The following is a 24,863-nucleotide window of genomic DNA, read 5'->3' as shown; positions in this document are numbered from 1 at the left end:
TATACACAGTCACAATTATGAATTTACCACTGACCAATTTAAGCTCACAAGCGCATACTTCAATGTGCTGTTCTACACAGAATTTTGCGGTTTCTATGTTTTTAAAACTATGTTCCCCCTTAACATAAATGGCAGCTCCTCCTTTCTCCATATTGTCTCTACAAAAATAAGTTGCCAGTTTATACCCATTAATATTTACATTTTCCATTTGTGTAGTTATATGATGTTCAGACAGGCACAGTACATCAGCTTCTGTTATATTTTTAATATTCTCAAAACAAATTATTAGTTCGTCTATTTTGTTCCTTAATCCCCTGATATTTTGGTGAAATATATTAACACAACTGTTTCCTCTACCTTTATTCGAACCATTTATTTTTTTACCTTTAAGAGCTGCCTGTCTGGACATCTTGTTCAACCTGAAAAAGGTGCCCCTATGCCCTTTCGGGTCACAGGGGTTTTGCCTTGAGTGCTAGTGGCCCCCTTTAGACGACCTACAATTAAATCAGCTAATTTGTCCTTCCCTAGACTATTTAGGTGCAGGCCATGTCGAGTGTATCCCCATCTCCCAATGCTACCAACAGGCACTGTATAAATGTGTGTTTTTGCACCGTCCAGCAGCTGCTCGCTCAACTCTCTGTTAACTCGCCACACAGAAGGGTTAACCAAGAGCTGATCGTAACGCTGCAATACCTCAACAAAACCCACATTCGTACATCCTGTTGCAGCTCCTATTTTATCATGTGCACATGACTGCCAACTCCAGCACTTTGGGCTAGAATTGCGATAGTGGTGGTGGTGGTGGTGGTGGTGATGATGATGATGGCGATGATGATGATGATGATGATGATGATGATGTTTGGTTTCTGGGGTGCTCAACTGTGTGCTGATCAGTGCCCATACAAAGTCCCAATCTGTGCACAGTCCAGTCTACCCACTTTCATGAATGATGATGAAATGGTGAGGACAGCACAAACACCCAGTCCCCAGGTAGCCAGTAACTGAACCCGGTACACCGTATCCAAAGCCAGCAATGCTAGCCACTGGACCATGAACTGCAGACTCGGGCTTGAATGCCAAACTGCTTTTTGGATTTTCTAATTTTTCCTACTTGTAGCAATGTTTAGTCATTTCATGTTATTATTATAAGTCTTATTTTGTTGTCCTACCTCTTTTCTTAAAGTTTTCTTTCTTGATTGATGAGAATTGTGGTTTGTATATTGTCTTTCTGGAGAGCCAACAGAGGGTATGGTCAAGACTATTTTACAAGCAATTCCATCATTATATAGGGGATAATAGTGTGGTATCTTTCTGTTGGTTTGCCCATAGGCAGAAGGTGCCCAACTTCTATTAGCTATGTAGCACCCGCTGGAGTACAGATGAGGGAGTGAGTAAAAGGGGTGGGGCTACAGGGGAGGGGGGGGGGGGGCGGAAATTCTCTTCCTGCTTTGCCTTTTCGAGCCATTGATCATCTATGCATGTATTCCCAGGCTATCAGGTGTATCATCTGAAACTTTTCTCTGCCTCATAAAATTGAGGTTGCTACTTTTCCCTTTTCTCATTAAGGCCTTGGTGTGTAGGTTGGAATTACAAATTTTGTGATAAGGTTTCCTAATTAGTCATGATTCAAGGTAGAGTGGATACTACTGTATCATTTTATGAAGTCTAGATCATATTATTTGTGTTGTATGTGGAGTGAAATCCTGATGGTACTGGTTAACTGCAGGTAACATATCTATGCAGTTATATATTAACAATGATGCTCACATTGAATCTGTCTTCGTTCAGGTTGTGGCAGTTAAGTGTTTGTGAAACTGAAAGTTGTGGTGTATCTAAAAAAAAAAAAAAAAGTTGTACTGTCAGTCTCTAGTGCAGAATGTGATGTGACTTTGTCTTTTGTGATGATTTTAACATGTTTTGGATCATATATATTATCATTAAAGTAGAAACCTTGCTGTTTCATGGGAACTGTCCTATATCATGGATTTATTTGCAATTTCTGTAGGTGTTGAGTTTGTGGTTGGGTGGTTCTGTGATTCAACTTCATGTTAAAAGTTCAGAGGTCTGGGATTTGTCACTGATTGCCCCTGGAATTTTCTTTTGGCAATATCTTCTGTAGACAGCAATTGTGAAATTGTAGAACAGTTCAGATTCAACATTAAACTGTGCCTGTCCATAGTAGCTTGACTAACCCAATCCAATGGTCAGCAGAAGGCAAGCAAATGAAATGTTCTTTGCAAACTGCTGCCATGTCCAAACCTACATTTAGATTAAAGATTACTTAGTTATATTACTTGTTCCATGGATCATGAACACGATTCTTTTGTAATGATGTGGAACGTGTCAAAGTACACAAGATTCATTTATCCCAAATAATCATTCTTAGTCTTATATACGGTACAATTGTTAATGCTTACTGTATTTCTTTGGCCTATGTCTAAAAATTCATCTATGGAGTAGAAGGAGTTGTCATTCAGGAATTCCCTTAACTTACTTTTGAATGCCGATTGGTTGTCTGTCAGACTTTTGATATTGTTTGGCAATTGACCAAAAATCTTTGTGGCAGTATAATTCCCCCCCTTTTGTACCAATGTCAAATTCAGTGAACGGTAGTGAAGGTCACCCTGTCTCCTAGTATTGTAGCTGTGCACTGTGCTATTAATTCTGATGTGATCTGGGTTACTAACAACAAATTTCATTAGGCTGTATATATATTGTGAAGCTACTGGCAATATCCCTAATTCTTTAAATAATTGTCTACAAGATGATCTTGGATGAGCCCCAGACATTATTCTGATAACACTTTTTTGTGCAATAAATACCTTCTTTCTTAGTGATGAATTGCCCCAAAAGATGATTCCGTAAGAAAGCAACGAATGAAAATATGCATGGTAAGCTAACTTACAGATGTGCTTGTCTCCAAAATTTGCAATGACACTAATAGCATAGGTAGCTGAGTTCAATCGTTTCAAGATTTTAAGGAGTGAGGATAATAATATGAATATTTAGAGAGGAGAAGGTTGGTCAATATCAAACAGAATATATTAACAGTCTGTTGCATGTCTGCAGTCTATATAAGGGGATGGAACACTAGTAGATCTTCTCTTATTTTTGCACCAGGGACATTTATTCCCACAGCCAAGCAGTTTTCCTGCTTAGCATGGACATTTTTGGTGCATCTTACATTGCCATGAGTTGAGGAAAGAACACCCTCTTGCTGGACAGTTATCAAAAATTGTCATACTGAACACTGTGTTAAAAGAGAATGTGTAAGGTCTTATGACAAGATCTGAAACTGTGTTTGTATGATCAACATAGTGTGAAAAACTGTGGCGTGACTTGCTTTGAATATATGTCTTATAGACAAAATCACTGTTTGAGAACAGACAATCCAGCTGCTTGTTGAGAATAATTGCAAATAATTTGGTGATATGAATGATGACAATTATCGCTGAGCATGCTGCTTCTCTGTAAACAATATCTAATCAGGCAAATCGTGATAGATGTTAAATATTTCGCTGTTATTTTTCATGAAATCTGCTGAATAGTGTCAAAAATCACCTGCTTCTGTTATGTAAATTACAATTTACGGAGAGATGAAACACACTAATAATTTGACCAAAGACATGGTGGTTTTCATGGACCATCCAGTGGAAACAAGAAGAAAATAGTATTTAACTAATTAATGGAAAATCTCATATAAAGATGTGAAACAATTACTACAAAGAGATAGAGGGGCTGGCCAGTACTTACCTCAGCTCAGTACAGCCGATAGAGACACAAAAAACAACCGAAAATTTAAGCTCCTAGCTTTCGGAATAAATGTTCCTTCATCAGGGAGGAGAGAGGGGAAAGAAAGGGAAGAAGGGAAAGTGGATTTAGTTACTCACAACCCAGGTTATGAAGCAACAGGGAAAGGAAAACAGGGAAGGTAGCAAGGATGGAGGCATGGCTGTCAGAGGGAAGCCAAAGATATTCTACTGCAGGTACTGTGCCAGCTTCAAACCAAAGAGGATGCATACAGAAGTAAAGAGGTGTATAGTATAAAGATGTAGGATGGAAAGATGCATGAATGGCTAAAGAGGAAAGGGAAAGAGGAGAAGACTGAAAAGTAAATGGGAGTGAGGTTGTTTAACGTAGGTTTAGTCCAGGGGGATGGCGGGATGAAAGGATGTGCTGGAGTGCAAGTTCCCATCTCCGCAGTTCAGAGGGACTGGTGTTGGGTGGGAGAAGCCAAATGGCACGTACAGTGTAGCAGGTTCCTAGGTCCCTAGAATTATGCTGGAGGGCATGCTCCGCTACTGGGTATTGGACATCTCCTAGGCGGACAGTTCGTCTGTGTCCGTTCATGCGCTCAGCCAGTTTAGTTGTTGTCATACCGATGTAAAAGGCTGTGCAGTGCAGGCATGTCAGCTGATAAATGACATGTGTAGTCTCACACGTGGCCCTTCCTTGAATTGTGTATGTTTTCCTAGTAGCGGGGCTGGAGTAGGTGGTTGTGGGGGGATGCATGGGGCAGGTTTTGCAGCGGGGTCGGTTACAGGGGTAGGAACCGCTGGGTAGAGAAGGTAGTCTGGGAATATTGCAGGGTTTAACAAGGATGTTACGGAGGTTAGGGGGACGACGAAAGGCAACTCTGGGTGGTGTGGGGAGAATTTTGTCAAGGGATGATCTCATTTCAGGGGTTGACTTGAGAAAGTCATATCCCTGGCGGAGTAATTTATTGATGTATTCGAGGCCAGGATAATATTGGGTGACAAGGGGGATGCTTCTGTGTGGTCTGAGGCTAGGAATATTGTTGTTGGACGGGGAGGAATGTATTGCTCGGGAGATCTGTTTGTGGACAAGGTCTGCAGGATAGTTGCGGGAGAGGAAAGCACTGGTCATCCCCCTGGACTAAACCTACGTTAAACAACCTCACTCCCATTTACTTTTCAGTCTTCTCCTCTTTCCCTTTCCTCTTTAGCCATTCATGCATCTTTCCATCCTACATCTTTATACTATACACCTCTTTACTTCTGTATGCATCCTCTTTGGTTTGAAGCTGGCACAGTACCTGCAGTAGAATATCTTTGGCTTCCCTCTGACAGCCATGCCTCCATCCTTGCTACCTTCCCTGTTTTCCTTTCCCTGTTGCTTCATAACCTGGGTTGTGAGTAACTAAATCCACTTTCCCTTCTTCCCTTTCTTTCCCCTCTCTCCTCCCTGATGAAGGAACATTTATTCCGAAAGCTAGGAGCTTAAATTTTCGAAAATAGTATTTGTAATTTTCCTTTTACTGGTGTGATGTGATAGCATAAAATTTACTTATCTTGTTTACATAAAAGCTTTCAGTGTAAAAATTCTGTCTTCCTGTCTCACAAAAGTCTTTCATTTTGCTTTATACTTTTTATATTCTGCTGAATGCTGTCTATCCTGTCTTTTGAGAACAAACAAATAATTTTAAATGATCTAACTGTAGAATTTTTTTTTGTGTAGGCTGGCATAAAAACTCATGTTCGAGAACTTATCAATAAATTAGGTGAACAGAGTGTGGACTCAAACAGAGAATTAGTTGCTCAAAAAATTTTGAATGCTTTACAAGGGAAAGGTATTCTGGATGATGCCATCAAAACATTCAGTAGTAAGAACCCTGAAAATTTTGCAGGTGGATCAAGGAAGAAGGAAACCAGAGAACATGATGTTAACGGTAAAATAACACCACTAGAGAACAGAAATCTAAGTTAAAAAAGGGAAAATACAAAATTTCATATATTTATCCATTTCTAGGCACATTCATCCTGGGTGTCAAACAGAATGCTCTGCCAACAAGAAAATTTCATGAATCATCATCAAACAGGGAAGTCACAAGCAGCCCAGCAGACAATCCATCTGACAGACTGGGTCAGTTCAGAACACAGTTAGAAATTGAAGTTAGAAGTGGAAAAGCATTCATTGACTTCTTGTTAGAAGAACAGCTGTCCTTGAATAGCAGTGATTCTTGGCTCAACATTTTCTTTTATTTCCGCGGTCAGAGACGTTGGGTTAAGCCCACAATATGTGCTTGTGAACCCCAGTTCAGTGGAAATTTCACATTTGAACTTAATGTGCCACACGTAGGACAACTCTTGGCAATTTCTGATCCAATCCATATTGTTCTTCAGAAGGTATCATCATCTGGTGAGAGACGTCTTCTGTCTTCTCACTTCATGGATTGGAGAGAGATCCTTGTTTGTTCTGGCTCACAGAAATGTTTCATGGTGGAGTTTCTGGGAGTTGGTGAGTTTTAAAAATTAATTTGCCATTCTATTTTATATAACTGTAGTTTTGAAGGATGCTATTGGTGTGATACTTTGGTTTAGTTGTTTTTCTGTGATACACATAGACTTCATACAGCATGAAATTGTCAACTTATGTGTAGTTATTACTGATGTTCATTATTGAAGTTTGCTGTGATTTCCATAGATATATTTCAAGAATAAGTGTCCATTTGATGAGTTCCTGTTGTTTTCTTGTTAGTTAGAAACAATTGCAGAAAAAATTAACCTATTGGATTGTTATCAATACTATTAATAATAGTGAAACTAAACAGCATTGCATATCCTTCTAGCTAGTTAATTGTTTATTATTAATTATTTATTCTTACTATAATCTTCTATGATGTTGTTAGACATGTCAGCTTCATCTAAAAAGAATTAAACATTAATTAATTCATGCATACAGTCATGTTTACTTAAAGGCCTAATTTTACTTGGATTTGTATATTGTGTACAATACTCATTTTTACAACAAGTAAACTGATTATCCTGAAAGTAATACTATGCCATATATTCTTACTTATTTATTAGTCATTACTAACACTGTACATTTTGCATACATCCATTTGGCTGACATCAGGAATTTGATAAAACTTCTGCCTTTCTATTGAAACATTGGTTTTTTGGAAAACTGAACCAGCATACTTCATAATTAGGAAAATATTGAGCTCAGGAAGTTGGAAAGCAGGTATTTTTAAAGAATATAGTTGGATAACATAGGTGTTTTGCTACAAGAGTTATTCAGTAAAAAAAACAAGTTTTTTAAAGGAATTTATTATGAGAATGTAATACAGCCATATTTATTTTTCAATGTAATACCCCTCAAGTTGTATGCAGTTATGTCAGTGCTGGACAAGCAAGTGGGGCATGAGCGTAACTAGTTACGCTCTGCTGCCTACACTTCCTCATAATCAGTAACTCTTGAGCCCCTAAGAGCTTCTTTCTTTTGATTAAAAATGCACCCAACTTTCATCTCCCACTACAATATGATAAAGAAATGTTTTCCCTTCAGCCTCATACTGCTGCAGAAACTCCCTGCATACTTATGGGCACCTTTCTTTCATTTCTGATGTCAAATGTTTTGGAGTCCACCTCACACACTCACGCTTTCTTGACCATCAGTAGGTCATGAACCATATAATGGGCTGATCTGACACTAATGTTCGTTGTTGCTGCAATGTCACACAGCATAATATGCATATAAATAATAAATAAATAAAATAAATAAATAAATGTCTATTTATCTGTATCAGCTCATCAACTCTCACAAAGTCATTCACTGTGACTACACAGACAGTGTGTCTTGATTGTGGTGAATCTTCAACAGTTGTTACACCCAGTTTGAAGTCCATCCATACACTTGTGATTGTCTGAAATAACTTTCACCGTATTGCACTATCATCCGATAGGAAATTTTGATTGGTTTTAACGCTTCAGCTAACAGAAACCTAATGACACACTGCTGTTCTACATTCCTGCAAACCTGCATGGGTGCCACCATCTTATTTCATTGATTCCCAGCATCCAGTTCTTGAGGCAGGTGTGCCGAGCCCGTAGTTCTAGGACACCACTGAAAAATAACAAAGGAGAACAAGCTTTGTTAAAGTTTTGTATTTTTTATACAAGTTTTCCAGTTATTTATTGAATGGACCTTTTATATGTTGCATTTTTATTAACCCCTGTTGTGTGTTAGCAAGTAATCCTTAACTATATGCTATGTTTTATTTAAGACACATGTTTTAATGACCTTTTCAAATATGTTAATTTCAGATTATCTTTATAAAGTTTAATTTATTGTAAAATTTTATATTTTGGAATTCATTATCTTCTTGTAATACAGTCCACAGCCCCAATAAATTATTAAAATGATGTGATATTCACTTTTATCTCAACCCTTTTTATTATGCTGTTACAGTTATTTCTTTTGTGCCACTTTCACGTATAAGGTTTGACATCATATTGAGGATTAGAAATAGAAAACAAATATGTTCTTTTCAGGTTGGGGTTTCATCACTCCTGATGATGATGTAGGCAGTACCATCAAGAATGACACAACCCTTAAATATTTTTAACATATTTGTATGCCATAATATGACCTTAAATCTTATTTTAAAAATGACATGAAAACCAAAATTGTAATAGTGCAATAAAATGGCTGCAGTTAATTTTCAGGAGCTGGTGCCTGACGACTCATGTTGTTGTGGTCTCCAGTGCAAAGACTGGTTTGTTGGAGCTCTCCATGCTTCTCTATCCTGTGCAAGCCTCTTCCTCTCCGAGTAACTACTGCAGTCTACTTCATTCGAAACCTGCTTAGTGTATTCATCTCTCGGTCTCCCACTATGTTTTTTACCTTCCATGCTTCCCTCCAATACTAAATTGGTGATTCCTTGATGCCTCAGAATGCATCTTCTTCTAGTCAAGTTGTGACACAAATTCCTTTTCTCCCCAATTCTATCCAGTACCTCCTCGTTAGTTACATTATCTACCCCTCTAATCTTCAGCATTCTTCTGTAGCACCAAATTTCAAAAAGCTTTTATTCTCTTCTTGCCTAAACCATTTCGCATCCATGTTTCACTTCCATACACGGCTACACTCCATACAAATACTTTCAGAAAAGATTCCCCGACACTTAAATCTACACTCTGTGTAAACAAATTTCTCTTCTTCAGAAATGCTTTCCTTGCCATAGCCGGTCTGCATGTTATATCCTCTCTATTTTGGCCATCATCAGTTATTTTACTGCCCAAATACCAAAACTTGTCTACCACTTTAAGCATCTAATTTCCTGAGCATCACCTGATGCTGTGAAGAAAGGATATTTCAGGAGTGCTAGTCCTGCATGGTTCGCAGGAGAGCTTCTGTAAAGTTTGGAAGGTGGAGACAAGATACTGGCAGATGTAAAGCTGTGAGTACCTGGCATGAGTCATGCTTCGGTAGCTCAGAGGGTAGAGCACTTGCTCGCGAAAGGCAAAGGTCCCGAGTTCGAGTCTCGGTCGGACACACAGTTTTAATCTGCCAGGAAGTTTCATATCAGCGCACACTCCACTGCAGAGCAAAAATCTCATTCTGGAAGAATTGCTTTGATTCCATCTCGATAGTGAAATGTTGGATACAGTCACTGGTTTCCAAATTACCAATTCACACATAGCAGCTGCCACTGCCACCAACCCAGTTCTCCACCAGGTGATTAGATTTGTTGAACTGGGCTGGCCAGATAAACTGTTGGGTCGGGCTTTGTTTTTTTGATGGTGTTTTGCTGTTGTCTATAGAAGACTTCCCTCCCAGAGTATTTATACCCGGCACGATATGGTGCTAGGCTCTGTGACTTCTCCACCAGGGCCATTGGGGCATTTCATACACCCATCTGTTAGCTAGGAGACATGGTTTTTGGCCAGAGATTGATGTCGATATCATCTGTTTTGTCATAGCTTGTGAATAGGGTGTCTGACAGCAAGCAGCTTCAAGGGCATCTTTGTCACCCTGGCCCACTCTACACCAGTCACGGGAGTGCATTCATGCTGACTTTGCAGGTTCTTCTTATAGGTGTGAAGTGATAAAAGCTTAAAAAATGGAGAAGGGGTCATCCACGAAGAATCCAGAGCAAACTTTTCATTTGGGACTTGAATGTATGCACTATTTGTTCAAAAGTGTACAATTTGTGACTTCAGTCGACATCGATACACATCAAAAAATGTAAAGAAATCAAGAAAATATATACACAATGAAGAGTCAATAGGAGCCCACCTGGCTGAGTTGCTGCATGCCGGCAGCCACGCATGCTCCTTCACCTTCTGCAATATGCACCCCACCTGCTGCAGTCGGGTTGGTCTGGCTGCTTCTTGCTCGTATTGCTGGTGTGGGCATCAGAGTTTTGGTCACTGGCTGAAATGGTTACTGGCTTTTGTTGTCCTCTGCCAGTGGTGCTGTCTTACTAGAAGCTACTAGTTTCTGAAAGCCTTCCCCCATAGTCGCAGCCCACCCCCTTGCCCTATATCTCGAGCCCATCATTCCTTGCTGTGGAGGTGTCCCTGTCCCATTGGCTGCCTCCTCCACATGAGGCATTCTGTGGTTCCTGATTTCAGAAAATGAGTGCTGGTCCGTTTCCAGCCTCGAGCGCATTGCTGCAGTCTTCTGTTCCAGTTGAGCACCTCCACTGGCCCCTCAACATTATCACAGCTCTCATCGTCGGTGGGTCCAGCCCTGCTGCCCCTGCACTGGGACCTGCCTGCTGATGACAATATTGAGATGGAAATGGCTTCATCCTCTCTAGTGTAAGTGTTGAGTGCTGCGTGGCCCCACTACGCTCAAGCAACCCAGTGCATCCCTGCATTCCTCCCTTATGCCCCGGTGGCCCATCCAGCACATCATTCTGCTCCCTCCATTGACATCAGCTGGTGGTACTCCCACCCCAATTGATGTATCTCTCATCAATTGATGTATCTCTCGTCAGGCTGCCAGCGTCTCCTCCACTGCTTGGGCATCCATTTTGCGTGATATGAGGGAGAGGTGTATTATATCTGTGACTAGTGCATGAGTGGCAAGTGTGGTATCGCCAAACATGCACGTTTGAATTGGCCCCAACTGTATCAGCATGGGCTGCCCACTGGAAGTCACCTGCAGGAGGCGCAGACACAGCGATGTCTCCAACATGCTGTCTACCAGAGATGCGTGCACACACACACACACACACACACACATGGAATAGTGTTGACTGGCTCTTCTTGTATGTCTTTCCAGTGTGCCAATCACATCAGGTGGGGATTCATGGGAGGCCATTTTCTGTTGTAGTTGAGTGCTTCATGAATAAAGCCGTCTTTGGATTACTTTGGAATGGTTAGTTACAATGGCTGCTAATTGATTTTTTTGGGAGATCTCTCTAATTTTTCTCTCTTCCTGCATGTAGAAGTGTAACTGAATTGAACATGTACTTTCGTACCCAGTATATTGTCATTGATTCTCAGTAGCAAATTTTTTCAATAACTGTAGTATATTTTGTCTATTCAGAGTGCTGTTTAGTATTTAAGGGATTCCTACTGTACTACAGGTGGCCACTGGATCAATGGATGCATAGAATTGTGCAGCTCTTCTTAGACGTCTTTTTTGATAAATGAAGTAAGTGTCAACACATCACTTGCTGTAGCTTTTTTTCTGTGAAAGCCTGCTTTTGTGGTATTGCAAATCTACTGAGAGGGGAAGGTTAACAAGAGGAGCTCAGACCCCAGAGTAAGGGAGTAGGCAAAATGCAACAGGGAATAACAATATTAATGTGCTAATAGTAAACTGCAGGAGCATCTATAGAAAGGTCCCAGAACTGCTCTCATTAATAAATGGTCACAACGCCCATATAGTACTAGGGACAGAAAGTTGGCTGAAACCAGACGTAAACAGTAATAAAATCCTAAACTCAGATTGGAATGTATACCGCAGAGACAGACTGGACAGTGAAGGGGGAGGCGTGTTTATAGCGATAAGAAGTGCAATAGTATCGAAGGAAATTGACAGCGATCCAAGACGTGAAATAATTTGGGTGAAGGTTATGGTTAAAGCAGGCTCAAACATGGTAATTGGATGTCTCTATAGGCCCCCTGACTCAGCAGCTGTTGTGGCTGAGCAACTGAAGGATAATTTGGAAAATATTTCGAGTAGATTTCCCCACCATGTTACAGTTCTGGGTGGAGATTTTAATTTGCCGGATATAGACTGGGAGACTCAAACATTCATAACGGGTGGCAGGGACAAAGAACCCAGTGAAATTTTTTTAAGTGCTTTATCTGAAAAGTACTTTGAGCAGTTAAACAGAGAACCAACTCGTGGCGATAACATATTAGACCTTCTGGTGGCAAACAGACCCGAACTATTTGGAACAGTTAACGCAGAACAGGGAATCAGCGATCATAAAGCGGTTACGGCATCGATGATTTCAGCCGTAAATAGAAATATTAAAAAAGGTAGGAAGATTTTTCTGTTTATCAAAAGTGACAAAAAGCAGATTACAAAGCACCTGATGGCTCAACACAAAAGTTTTGTCTCAAGTACAGAGTGTTGAGGATCAGTTGACAAAGTTCAAAACCATCGTACAATATGCGTTAGATGAGTATGTGCCAAGCAAGATCGTAAGAGATGGAAAAGAGCCACAATGGTACAACAACCGCATTAGAAAACTGCTGCGGAAGCAAAGGGAACTTCACAGCAAACATAAACATAGCCAAAGCCTTGCAGACAAACAAAAATTACGCGAAGCGAAATGTAGTGTGAGGAGAGCTATGCAAGAGGCGTTCGATGAATTTGAAAGTAAAGTTCTATGCACTGACTTGGCAGAAAATCCTACGAAATTTTGGTCTTATGTCAAAGCGGTAGGTGGATCAAAACAAAATGTCCAGACACTCTGTGACCAAAATGGTACTGAAACAGAGAATGACAGACTAAAGGCCGAAATGCTAAATGTCTTTTTCTAAAGCTGTTTCTCAGAGGAAGACTGCACTGTAGTTCCTTCTCTAGATTGTCACACAGATGACAAAATGGTAGATATCGAAATAGATGACAGAGGGATAGAGAAACAATTAAAATCGCTGAAAAGAGGAAAGGCCGCTGGACATGATGGGATACCAGTTCGATTTTACACAGAGTATGCGAAGGAACTTGCCCCCCTTCTTGCAGCGGTGTACGGTAGGTCTCTAGAAGAGCATAGCGTTCCAAAGGATTGGAAAAGGACACAGGTCATCCCTGTTTTCAAGAGGGGATGTCGAACAGATGTGCAGAACTATAGACCTATATCTCTAATGTCGATCAGTTGTAGAATTTTGGAACACGTATTATGTTAGAGTATAATGACTTTTCTGGAGACTAGAAATCTACTCTGTAGGAATCAGCATGGGTTTCGAAAAAGACGGTCATGTGAAACCCAGCTCGCACTATTCATCCACGAGACTCAGAGGGCCATAGAGACGGGTTCACAGGTAGATGCCATGTTTCTTGACTCCCGCAAGGCGTTCGATACAGTTCCCCACAGTTGTTTAATGAACAAAGTAAGAGCCATATGGACTATCAGACCAATTGTGTGATTGGATTGAGGAGTTCCTAGATAACAGAACGCAGCATGTCATTCTCAATGGAGAGAAGTCTTCCGAAGTAAGAGTGATTTCAGGTGTGCCGCAGGGGAGTGTCATAGGACCATTGCTATTCACAATATACATAAATGACCTGGTGGATGACATCGGAAGTTCACTGAGGCTTTTTGCAGATGATGCTGTGGTGTATCAAGAGGTTGTAACAATTGAAAATTGTACTGCAATGCAGGAGGATCTGCAGCGAATTGACGCATGGTGCAGGGAATGGCAATTGAATCTCAATGTAGACAAGTGTAATGTGCTGCGAATACATAGAAAGAAAGATCCATAATCATTTAGCTACAATATAGCAGGTCAGCAACTGGAAGCAGTTAATTCCACAAATTATCTGGGGGTACGCATTAGGAGTGATTTAAAATGGAATTATCATATAAAGTTGATCGTCGGTAAAGCAGATGCCAGACTGAGATTCATTGGAAGAATCCTAAGGAAATGCAATCCAAAAACAAAGGAAGTAGGTTACAGTACGCTTGTTCGCCCACTGCTTGAATACTGCTCAGCAGTGTGGGATCCGTACCAGATAGGGTTGATAGAAGAGATAGAGAAGATCCAACGGAGAGCAGTGCGCTTCGTTACAGTATCATTTAGTAATTACGAAAGCGTTACGGAGATAATAGATAAACTCTAGTCGAAGACTCTGCAGGAGAGACGCTCAGTAGGTTGGTATGAGCTTTTGTTAAAGTTTCGAGAACATACCTTCTCTGAAGAGTCAAGCAGTTTATTGCTCCCTCCTTCATATATTTCGCGAAGAGACCATGAGGATAAAATCAGAGAAATTAGAGCCCACACAGAAGCATACCGACAATCCTTCTTTCCACAAAGAATATGAGACTGGAATAGAAGGGAGAACCGATAGAGGTACTCAGGGTACCCTCCGCCACACACCGTCAGGTGGTTTGCGGAGTATTGATGTTGATGTAGATGTAGAAGGGGGGATCCACAACAAGGGTGATGATAGGCAAAGGTCACTGGGTCACTTTTATTCTTCACAAATACCTGAACTCATCTATTACTTTTAGTGTCTGATTTCATAGTCTAATGCCTGTAGCATCACCTTATTTAATTCATCTGCATTCCATTCCCCATGTTTTACTTTCATCAATGCTCATTTGTAACTCATTTTCAAGAGAGCATCCATTCCGTTCAGCTGCTCTTCCACACCATTTGCTGTCTTTGACAGAATTACAGTGGCATCAGCAAACCCCAAAGCTTGTATTTCTTCTCTCTCAACTTTAATTCCCTTTTCAGATTTCTCCTTGCTTTCCTTTACTTCTTGCTCAATATACAGATTGAGTAGCATTGGGGGTAGGCCACAACCCTGTCTCACTCCCTTCTCCATCACAGCTTCCCTTTTGTGTCTTTTGAATTTTATAACTGCAGTCTGATTTCGCACAAGAGGTAAATAACTTTTTGTAGTAAGCCACCAGTTACTAGACCTATTGCCGACAGTGGACATAAGTTGGGCCACTACAGCAAGCTTAGTGTGCACCGACATCCATTGTGTCCACAGCTACCCAAAGTGGCAGCCAGGGGCAGCCTGGTGACTGACTGCCATCAGCAGGTTCTCTGTGCACACGCAACACATCAGTGACACCTGATGTGAATGCCCCAATTTGTAGGGGCATGGACAGACCTCTGGACCCTCAGTTGTTAAATGTGTTCAAGATATGTATACTATTTTCATTGTTTTCCTGTAATTGACACTCCATGACTCAATAAATTTGTATCTCTTGTAAGGCCATGTGTTTACTTGTGTTTGCAGTTAGAAAACAAGTTGCAATGTCAGTGGTGGAATTTTCATAAGTTCTGGATCCTGTTGTTTTTCTGCTATTTGGCTCTTCCATGGAGCCTTTACTCCAGTGACTTTCTCAACAACAGCAGGCATGTATGGCTGTGCTGGAACAGTTGTTGGTTACATTGAACAGGCTCAGCTGCTGGTTGTTCACCTACCACCGTTCCCTCCCTGTTGTGAATTGTGGAAGACTGGCACACTTATACGAGAAGTGATTTTGCGAACATTTTACGGCATTCTGGGTGGTTGATATGGAAATCTGTAAGGCTTTTTTTCTTATCAGGGATACCCTCCTGTATGTACCACTTAGTGTGCCTGTCAGCTCGTCTACAAGAACAATGTTGTTCTTTTTGATGATGTGTGTTGTTTCTTCTCCTGTCGACACTAGCATGTGCACGTGGTCAACGTGCACATTGAATTCCATCAGTGTTGCAAAACAGCTGCAGCAGTCATATTGGGATAGGGTTGCTGAGCTTCATGGCCTCAATTGTGTCAGTTGACTGTGGCTAAGTCTCAGGAATCTTATGCACACGCCATGGTCAGAGATGCAATCTTTCATTCGGTCCTAGATAAGGGCATGTATTAACTTGTTTTTTTAGTTTCAGGACTCTACATTAGAAGAAGTTTTGAATATTGCACAATTGTTCGAGGTTTCCCACACCAAAGGCCTCAATTAGAGGCTTGGAGTGATGTCACCTTTGTTAACGGGTAGCAATCCCAGCACATGGAGTCTAGCACAGTTGGGGAAGAGGACATAGCCACAATACAAACAAGCTGATTGAACTGATGTCCACAAACACGTCATTGGCAGCAGGAACAGTGAAGGCCAGTTCCTTCATGCATCTTTTGTTTTGTACAGCACAGTCGGACAGCCTGCTCCAAGTGTTGGGCCTTTTGCCATGTATGTCATAAGTAATAATAATAATTTAAAAAAAGGTCACTTAGCAGTGATAAGTTGATATCTACAATACCCTCCTCCAGGAGTCATTGCAAGACTCAGTGGTTGCCAGTACTTGTACTGCTCCATTGTTGTGTTTGCTGTTGTCTGCAAGCCAGAACAAACTTTTTATTGAAGTGCAAGTAATGGGTAAGCCATTAATCCTACAGGTCAACACATGGGCTGCCATGTCGCAACTCAACTCACAGATGTGTACCAGGCTAGGGCCCCCCCCATTGGCATGCATTGAGCATCAGCTGGTAAGTTGAAACAAGCAGCAGATTCCTGTTCTTGGCCAATTCGTATCTAACATAAAAAGGTCACTGTTAATGCACAGGCAATCATAGACACTTACTCTCTTCCTCACCTGGAGGAACTGTTCCCAGAATTTACAAGGGGTCAATTCTTTTCGAAAATTGAATGGTCTGAGGCCTACGTACAGATTCAATTGGATGAGGCATCAAAACAATTGCTTTTGATTAAAATGCCTTTTGGCCTCTATTAGTATCAGCAACCAATGCTTGTGGTTGCTAGTTCGCCTGCCATCTTCCAACATCTTTTAGAACATGTTATGATGGTTGTCCCTCATTGCCTTAACTATGTGATATTGTCATGATAGGTGCTACTGCAGAGGATCACCTACGGAACCTCTGTTCTTTGATTACTGTTCTATAGGCTGCGAGTCTCTAATGATGTCTCACTAAGTTTCACTTTCTCCAGCCTTTCATGATTTATTTGGGTCTTGAAATTTTCTGGCAGGACATGTACCCCTGGAACAACATGTGCCACCATTATGACTTTGCCCTGTCCATCTAATCTATGAGAACTTCAGACATTCCTCATTATGTGGCTTACTATCCCAAGTTTATTCCCAGAGCAGCTACTATTTCCCACACCTTTCATCTGTTGCTTTGGAAAAGTGCTCCTTTTCTTTCATATGCAGCCTGTCAACATGTTCCTGTGCAGCTTAAGGATAGTCTTCAATCCCCACTGTGTCTTTCAACATTTCAACCTGGTAAGCTTCTAGTCCTAGCTGGTCCTGCCCACAGATGCATCCCAGTACAGGTAGGGCTTGGTCCCAGCCCATTGCCATTCAGATGGTTCCAAATAGCGTGTCACCTTTGCATTGAAAACACTCAACTCTGCTCAACAGCATTATTCTCAGGTGGAAGAAGAAGCTGTTGGTATTGCTTACGTCTTTAAAAAAATTTCATGTGTTCTTGTGTGATGCAAAATTTTGTTTAATTACTGGCCATACGTCCTTATTTTCCCTGTTTAGCCTGTTGGCATTAATTTCCAGACAAAGCCCCTCATCACTTTCAGCACTGGGCTCTGTTCTTGTCCTGGTACAATTACAAGATCTATTTTCATCCCACTTTGCAAAATGCAAATTGAGGTACTCTGTCCTGGCTCCCCATGGTCCCTGACTCCTCATTCAACCAGGAGGAACTGCTTTGCTTTCAACTATATATGGTGGCAAGGCACACAGTGGATGGCTTCCTCATCACCAGTTCATGTATTGCCGCTGCTCTGGTGGTGGATCTGGTGCTCTGGCAAGTCATACACTTGGTACAATGTGGATAGCCCCTCTGTCCATTGGGCCGGTCATGGGACCCATTTTGGAATTCTTCTGCATTCTGCTGTCACCTCTTCTGCTTGGATGCCATTATTCTCTTGTGAATGGAAGAGATTGATCTCCATATTGTGGTTGTAGTGGCTCTGTAGTGGGAGGTCCTCTGGTTATTGCATCAGGGTCACAGGGGGTCTTTCACATAAAACTGTTGGTGTGCCACCATGTGTTTCTGACAATGATTCTCAGTTTGTTGACGTTCCTGCCTGGCATGCCAGTCTGGGCCAGGAGGCACCCTCATGGGATTCTGGCCATCATTCACTACCAGCATGGTTGCCATGTCTAAATGATATATATAAAAAATAACTTTGGGACACACTACCAGAATCAGTTGTGTCCCAAGGTGGGAGCAATGTCGCCACCTCGGGAGTTGGGCCTGACACCTCATTCTTTATTGGTTCTGGCTGCTCTGGGGTTAGAGCAGGCCTTGTCATGCCTGCATTCCCTGGCAGTCGGCACTTTGTCAGCACTGACAGCTGGTTTGGTTTTTGTGACCAGTGCCAGGCTCTCCAACTATGCTGAGCTGGTGCCAACATCTGTTGCAGAGCCTCTCCTTTCCAGTCAGCCATCACCAGTGCCTGTGCTGGCACCACTCATCATGGGCTTTGCCATCCAGATTGCTCTCACCTCCCTGTCACTGGTCCTGTTGTCACTACCTCTGGATCGCAGGGTCCCAGGTTCAATTCCCAGTCGGGTTGGGGATTTTCTCTGCCTGAGGAATAGGCGTTTGTGTTGTCATCATCATTTCATCATCATCATCATCATCATCATCATCATCATCATCATCATTTATGACAGTGTCTAGATTGGACTGTGTAAAAATTGGGACTTTGTGTGGGTGCTGATGACAGCGCAGTTGAGCACTCTCCACAAAACAAACATCACAAACCAAACATCACTGGTCCTTTTCACTGGGAACCTCAGGGTCCTCGGGTGCCATCACCTCCATTGGTCTGTACGTGCCAGTCTGGGTGGATTGGGCAACTTGGTTGCTGTCACCAACACTGTCACAGTTGCTGTGGATATTTCTTTTAGTCACACCATCATGGGCATCAGGACCTGGTCTTTCACCCTGCAAGGATGGAGCAATATAGTAACCCACAGGTCACTACGCATGCTGCCCACAGTGGACATAAGTTGTGCTACTATAGCACTGACATTCAGATGGTGTGCCCACTAGTGGAGTCTGTGCAAAATACCATGGCTGGTAGATGTGCTGTTGGCAGGGCTTGCGTGGGGAGAGCAGTAGTAGTGAGTGTTAGGGGCAGCTGCTGTAGCAGAAATGCTGAGTGCTGGAGGGGAAGTACAATTCTAAAGTGATGCTATTGTTTTTTGTAAATATTAAATGGAGTCTCTCCACACTCACACTTGCACAGTGACCATTCAAAAAGATTTGTCACCTCTGCTTTGGTCAGTATCTGAAAAGAATTCCTCTGAAAATGTAGCAATTTATTTTCGCTTGCTTTGTTAATCATTTATAACTTTCACAGAGATGCCTTGAGTCACAAATTTTGAGTAAAACCTACATTTCTCTTGCTACCATGTTAAAATTTGCTTCTTTTGCCAAAATGTCACATCATTAATATGTTGTGCAGACACAATTGTGAGAGAATTATGAAACAGGAAAAGTATGGCCAGTAGCTTATGGAAAAGCTCATCCTCGGAACAAAATAAATGTGTAAAGTCTTCAGTTATCTTGTTCCAAAAGCCATAGTATTTCTCATTTCACCTGCTATTGATGCCCTTAAAAATTAAATTCTTTCATTAAAATAACACAGTAGATAATGAAGTTTTGCATAATAAACATATGGAAAAATACTGTCCTCCTTAGTGTGCTATAGTTTCCCAAAATCTCTTTGTGATTACTCAAATCATTTATGAAATATGAGGAATATTGTAAATATTTTGTTATGGTTTTATTGCTTGTGTGGTGCAATCACAAGTGAATGTGGTACATTAGATCAATTTTCTCGAGATTAGTGACAGACTGAAACCTCCACCCAGATCTAAAGAAAAACTGAATGTTAGTTAAATTTCATAAGCAGCAATATATCATGTAATATGCACCAAACACAAAACCGTAATGACCACTACTTTTCATTGCAAACTTTTTGAATTTTTTTGCAGTCTTACTTCCATGTAAATATCACAGTAATTATGGCATTACCGATATGATGGTCACATCATGATGAACCTGCCTTGTAAAGCTATAAGTAATTCAAAAATGAAATTTTTTACCAAATAGTGTCTGTAAAACCATCTGCGAAAGATTGCAGGGCTTGTGCCTCAATTTCGCCATCACTGACTGACCAGCCAAAAGACGAAAGATAGTGTCAGCTTCCCCTTCTGAATGAAGGAGGAGGGGTGTCAGGTGTTCTGTATTGCTCTTTATATTATTTGTTAGCATTGCTTCATTGGCATTTACATTATTTCTTGCAGTTGGTGGAAACAGGCAAATTAGAAACAGCACTGCATCACAGCTAACACCCATTTCTAATTCACCTTTTCCACCAGTGGCAAGATATAATGTAAATACCAGTCAAGCACATCTTTACCATTAGAAAACAGCATTACATCACTGCTAATGTCTGTTTCTAATTTGTTTGTTTCTACCAATGGCAAGAAATAATGTAAACATCAATCAAGCACATATTTATCCACAAATGAGAAGGAATAATGTGAAGACCAATAGAGAACCCCTAACACCTCTCCTCCTGTCCTCGATTACCCTATCAAATTACGTAAACAGCTTCCTCCAATACTGTATATGATCTAAAGTCTCTCTCATTCAGCAGTCAGCTCAACACAAAGCCCTGAGAAAAACCACTTGCAGTGGTGGCCAAATCATTGGACAGTTTTATTTATTGACAATGACGATGGCTGCACAAGCCAGTGCTTACATTTAACTAACCTATGAAATTGAATTGCTGTGGCTGAAAAGAGGTAAAGTGCTGAATGATCTTGCCTTCTTGAAGAGATTTAGGAACACTAACAGATTGCCACAATTCTTATATCTGGTGCCCCATATAAACAAGACTAAGAAATTCTGTTTACAAGGGAGTAAGGCTTTGCTTAGGGAAAGGATCCTGCACATTTGTATTAGCCTTACAACAAAAACAGCAAATTGTGTGAATTGCACTGCTTCCTGACAGGGAAGCTGGAGATGGGGAACTGGGAAAAGGTCAACAACCCAAATCATCAAGCTGTATCACTGACCCTCAGATGAGGAAGTTTCCAGCCACCCATTAATCAACGCAGCCACACAAATTCTGGCTAAGGGGGTGAATTTTGCAATCACACCATAATGAGTTCCAAAAGAGGATATCATAGAATCTGTTGAGACTTAGGTATCTGTTGCGACTTAGGTACATTACCTATCATAAGATGAAGCAGAGAAGATCTAAGTATGAGACCTGACTCATGCAAAGCCACCCAAACAAAACATCAGCAGGGTGGAATGCCATGCTGTCATGGATCTGAGGAAGAACCCTCACTTAGTAGTGATACATGCAGACAAGGGCAATGCTACTGTGGTACTGGACACAATAGATGACAACAAACAAAGTGAAGATCTTCCTAGAAAACCTATTTATAGAAAACTTAAGGGTGGTCTTATGGCCAAGGTAATCAAATCGACAGAAACACCGCTGAAGCAAACTCGAATGAACTTTGACATAGCCAAAAGACGCATCCCACAAATTCTACAGGCACCAAGGAAGTATGGGGTACCAAAGGTCCACAAGAGCATTTTCCTTTAAGATCCGTAGTGGACAGTAATACTTCATGGACCTACTAACTAGTAAAAGAGCTGGCACTGAACCTTCGACATGTAGCGAGCTACATCTTTCGTCGTCGTGGATATTTACCAAAAGCCCAATGGTAAACTAGGGCAGAGAGTATACAGAAAAGCAAACAGCAGGGAGGTACCTTGATGCCTCCTCCTCCATCATCCTATGCTGAAGAAGTCTGTCCTAAGTCTGTCCTTCATGCTTTAACCAGGAGGGCCCACAGAATCAGCGGTGACGAACATCTGGAGTTGGAACTACAAAACCTCAGATCGATATTTGGAGCTAATGTTTATGGCAAGAATCCTCAGTGATGACAAAGACTTAAGGCAATAGAGAAGAGCAGGAGGAAGCATTCAACATAGCTCTATTACGATATGTACAATGGCCCACTGAATGTCTGGGCAAAATTCTCCGTTGAGCCTGCATCAAGCCAATCTTCCAGAGCAATAACAAAATTAAAGATGTTCTAGGCTCAAGAAAAGATGTGGTCGACAAGTAGAGAGGCATCTATGAAATCCGATGCAAATGTGGGTTGATGTACGTTGGCAAGACGTTGTGGCCCATCAGCACATAAATTGCAGAGCACAAAAGATGTATCTGTCTGGGGCAATGCACCAGGTCAGTGGTGGCAAAACACCTGGATGGGTGTAATAATGAGTTAACATTCTGTAAAGTCCACTTACCGGCAAACGGCCATTTACATTGTGGAGGAACATTGCAGGGGTGATAGAAATAGCCAAGCGACCCGCCAACATGAATAGAATGGAAGAGTTTAGGTTTCTGGTATCCTGGCTGCCAGAAGTGACAACACTAAGGGATGACAGTGTGCACAAAGAAAGTCACGGGAGACCACATTGGACATACGTACACAGAATGTAGGCATGCCACAGCTAACAAGTAAACAGTGCTATGTAACAGCTACCACCCATTCCTGTTTTGCCTGTTTCCACCAATGACAAGTAATAATGTATACTCCAATGAAGCACATCTTTATCCACCAATGACAAGAAATAATATAAAGACCAATAGAGAATGCCTAGCACCAATCCCCTATCCTTTAGTACCCTATCAAATTATGTAAACAGTTTCCTCCACTATTACAGAGCCCACCACAAAAATGTATACACGCTTTGTCAGGATCTATCGAGATATCAATATTGTTATTCAATTCAAGGTATGAGTGTGTTGTAGTATGGTCTTTGGCTCAACAGATGTTAGTACTTTCATCTCGGTATTGAGAAAACAAGATGGCTGGAGCACACTTGACATTTGAACAACGAAAAGCTATTTTTCAGATTAGTAATACTGTTGAAGTGCAATGTTAGTGGAGGTAGTATTTTGAAACAGAACCACTAACCTGCCTGACAATTAAATGCATCATTGACAAGTTTGAATTGCATGGAATGATTTGTGATATTCCCAAAGAATGATCAGGAACACAGCATACAGCTACAAGTCTTGCTTGCTGTTGTATTGGAAACATTTGTTAATTCTCGACAGAAATCTGCTGCACAATGTGCACGTGAAGTGGGGGTTAGCAGTACAAGTACACAAAGAATTCTGAAAGCTGAAAAGTGGAAAGTTTACAGTCTTAAATTACTGCACACGATTAATGATGACAGTACTGATCGCTGAATGCAATTTTGTGAATTGTGTCAGCAAGTGGTAACTGATGACAAACAATTTATGATGAAGGTAGTGTGAAGTGACGAGCCACAATTTAAACTTAATGGAACCGTGAATCAGCATAACAGTGTGTACTGGGCACTGGAATAGCCACATGTTTATATGGATAGAGTGGTCAGTCTACTAGGGGTTCATGTGTGGTGTGGACATCATCTAGTGGCTTAGTAGGACACTTTTGCTTTGAAGCTGCTGTCACTGGAGAAGCATACCTGAAATGTTATGCACATCAATTTTTCCAGGTATACGTGCACATTATGGAGCTGATGGTGAGGTCTTCTACCAACAGGATGGGGCTCCACCACACTGCCATGTAGCTGTAAGAGCCTTCCTGGATGACAGTTTTCCAGGGCATTAGATTGGACAAAGAGGGACAATTGAGTTCCCTCCACGGTTGCCAGGTCTAACACCTAAGGACTTTTACTTGTGGGGAATTGTGAAAGATAACATCTATCGACGTAAGCCACGCACGCTGGAGGAACTTCACCAAGATATTACAGCGACATGGTGCAGCGGTCTCCACTGTAACATTGACTGACATAGTTGTGGCAACCCCTCATTGTTTTTTTATGTGTATAGTCATCAGTGGTGAACATTTTGAACATTTCAAGTAACCATGTGTAAGCTAAATGTAAAATAAACACGTAAGTAATACTGTTTGTTCCTTAAAGTGTGTATTCATTTTTCTGGCAGACTCTGTATATAAGATCTAAAGTCTCTCTCATTCAGCATTCAGTTCAGTGCAATGCCCTGAGGAAGGCTGCTTTCAACAGCGGCCAAAACTTCAGAGTATTTGGTATATTGACAGTGCAGTCAACAGCTCAGAAGAATTTAATTGACATTGACAATGGCTGCAGAAGCCTAAGTTTACATTGTTTTCAAGTTCATTTGTTTTTTATAGTGTTTCTTTATGTTCTGTCCATCTTTTAAGTTTCTCTTGTTTCTTTGGGGTACTGGCTTTCCATGTGAGTTTCTGATATTCACAGAGCAGCTTCCCATTTTCTATAAAGGTCTGTTTCATTTTCATATTGGCAGCATATATCTTTCTACATGTGCATGCTTCCACAGCCTCCCACTTGTTTGCTAGCAATTCATGTGTAGCAATTTCATACTTTCTGTTGATCACCTATTGATACATCTGTATTCCCTTTTGTCCGCTCCATTTAGTGCCCTTTTCATATCATCATCTATGTTAAATTCAAAATCTCTTTTCTTACACATGAATTTCTACGAAGCCTTGTCTATTTGATCCTGTGCTGCCTTCCCTATTTCTTCTCTCAAAGTTATCTGTTTGTCTTCTTTTGTGTTCATTTCCTATGGTTCCATCAGCTGTTGCTGAATATTCCCTCTGAAACTCCTAACACAACCTCTAGTTCTTTCAGTTTATCTAAGTTCCATCTTCTTAAATTCCTACCTTTTTGCAGTTTTAATCTGAAATCACAACCAATAAATTATGAGCAGAGTATGTGTATCAGCCCTTAAGCATGTTTGACAGTTTAAAATATGGTTTCAAAATCTCTGTCTTAACATCATATAGTCAATCTGAAATGTTCCAGATTCTCCAGGTCTTTTCTACATATACAGCCAAGTGTTGACACTGATTAAATTA

The 24,863-nt window shown here is 41.1% G+C and overlaps 1 protein-coding gene across 1 annotated transcript in view; it reads left to right on the top strand.

Moving 5' to 3' along the window:
• The window catches only part of LOC126341283 (centrosomal protein of 76 kDa-like), a 139,783-nt gene that overhangs the window by 39,301 nt on the left and 75,619 nt on the right, over positions 1 to 24,863 (top strand). Inside the window, exons 2-3 of the mRNA XM_050001761.1 lie at positions 5,479 to 5,689; positions 5,770 to 6,258. Of these exons, the coding sequence (XP_049857718.1) occupies positions 5,479 to 5,689; positions 5,770 to 6,258 (700 nt within the window). The remainder of the gene's footprint in view (positions 1 to 5,478; positions 5,690 to 5,769; positions 6,259 to 24,863) is intronic.

This window comes from Schistocerca gregaria, chromosome 1 (genome assembly GCF_023897955.1).
Source record: "Schistocerca gregaria isolate iqSchGreg1 chromosome 1, iqSchGreg1.2, whole genome shotgun sequence".
NCBI classification, from domain to species: Eukaryota; Metazoa; Arthropoda; class Insecta; order Orthoptera; family Acrididae; genus Schistocerca; species Schistocerca gregaria.
The sequence above is the reverse complement of the archived record's forward strand: the minus strand, read 5'-3'. Positions and strand labels throughout refer to the sequence as shown.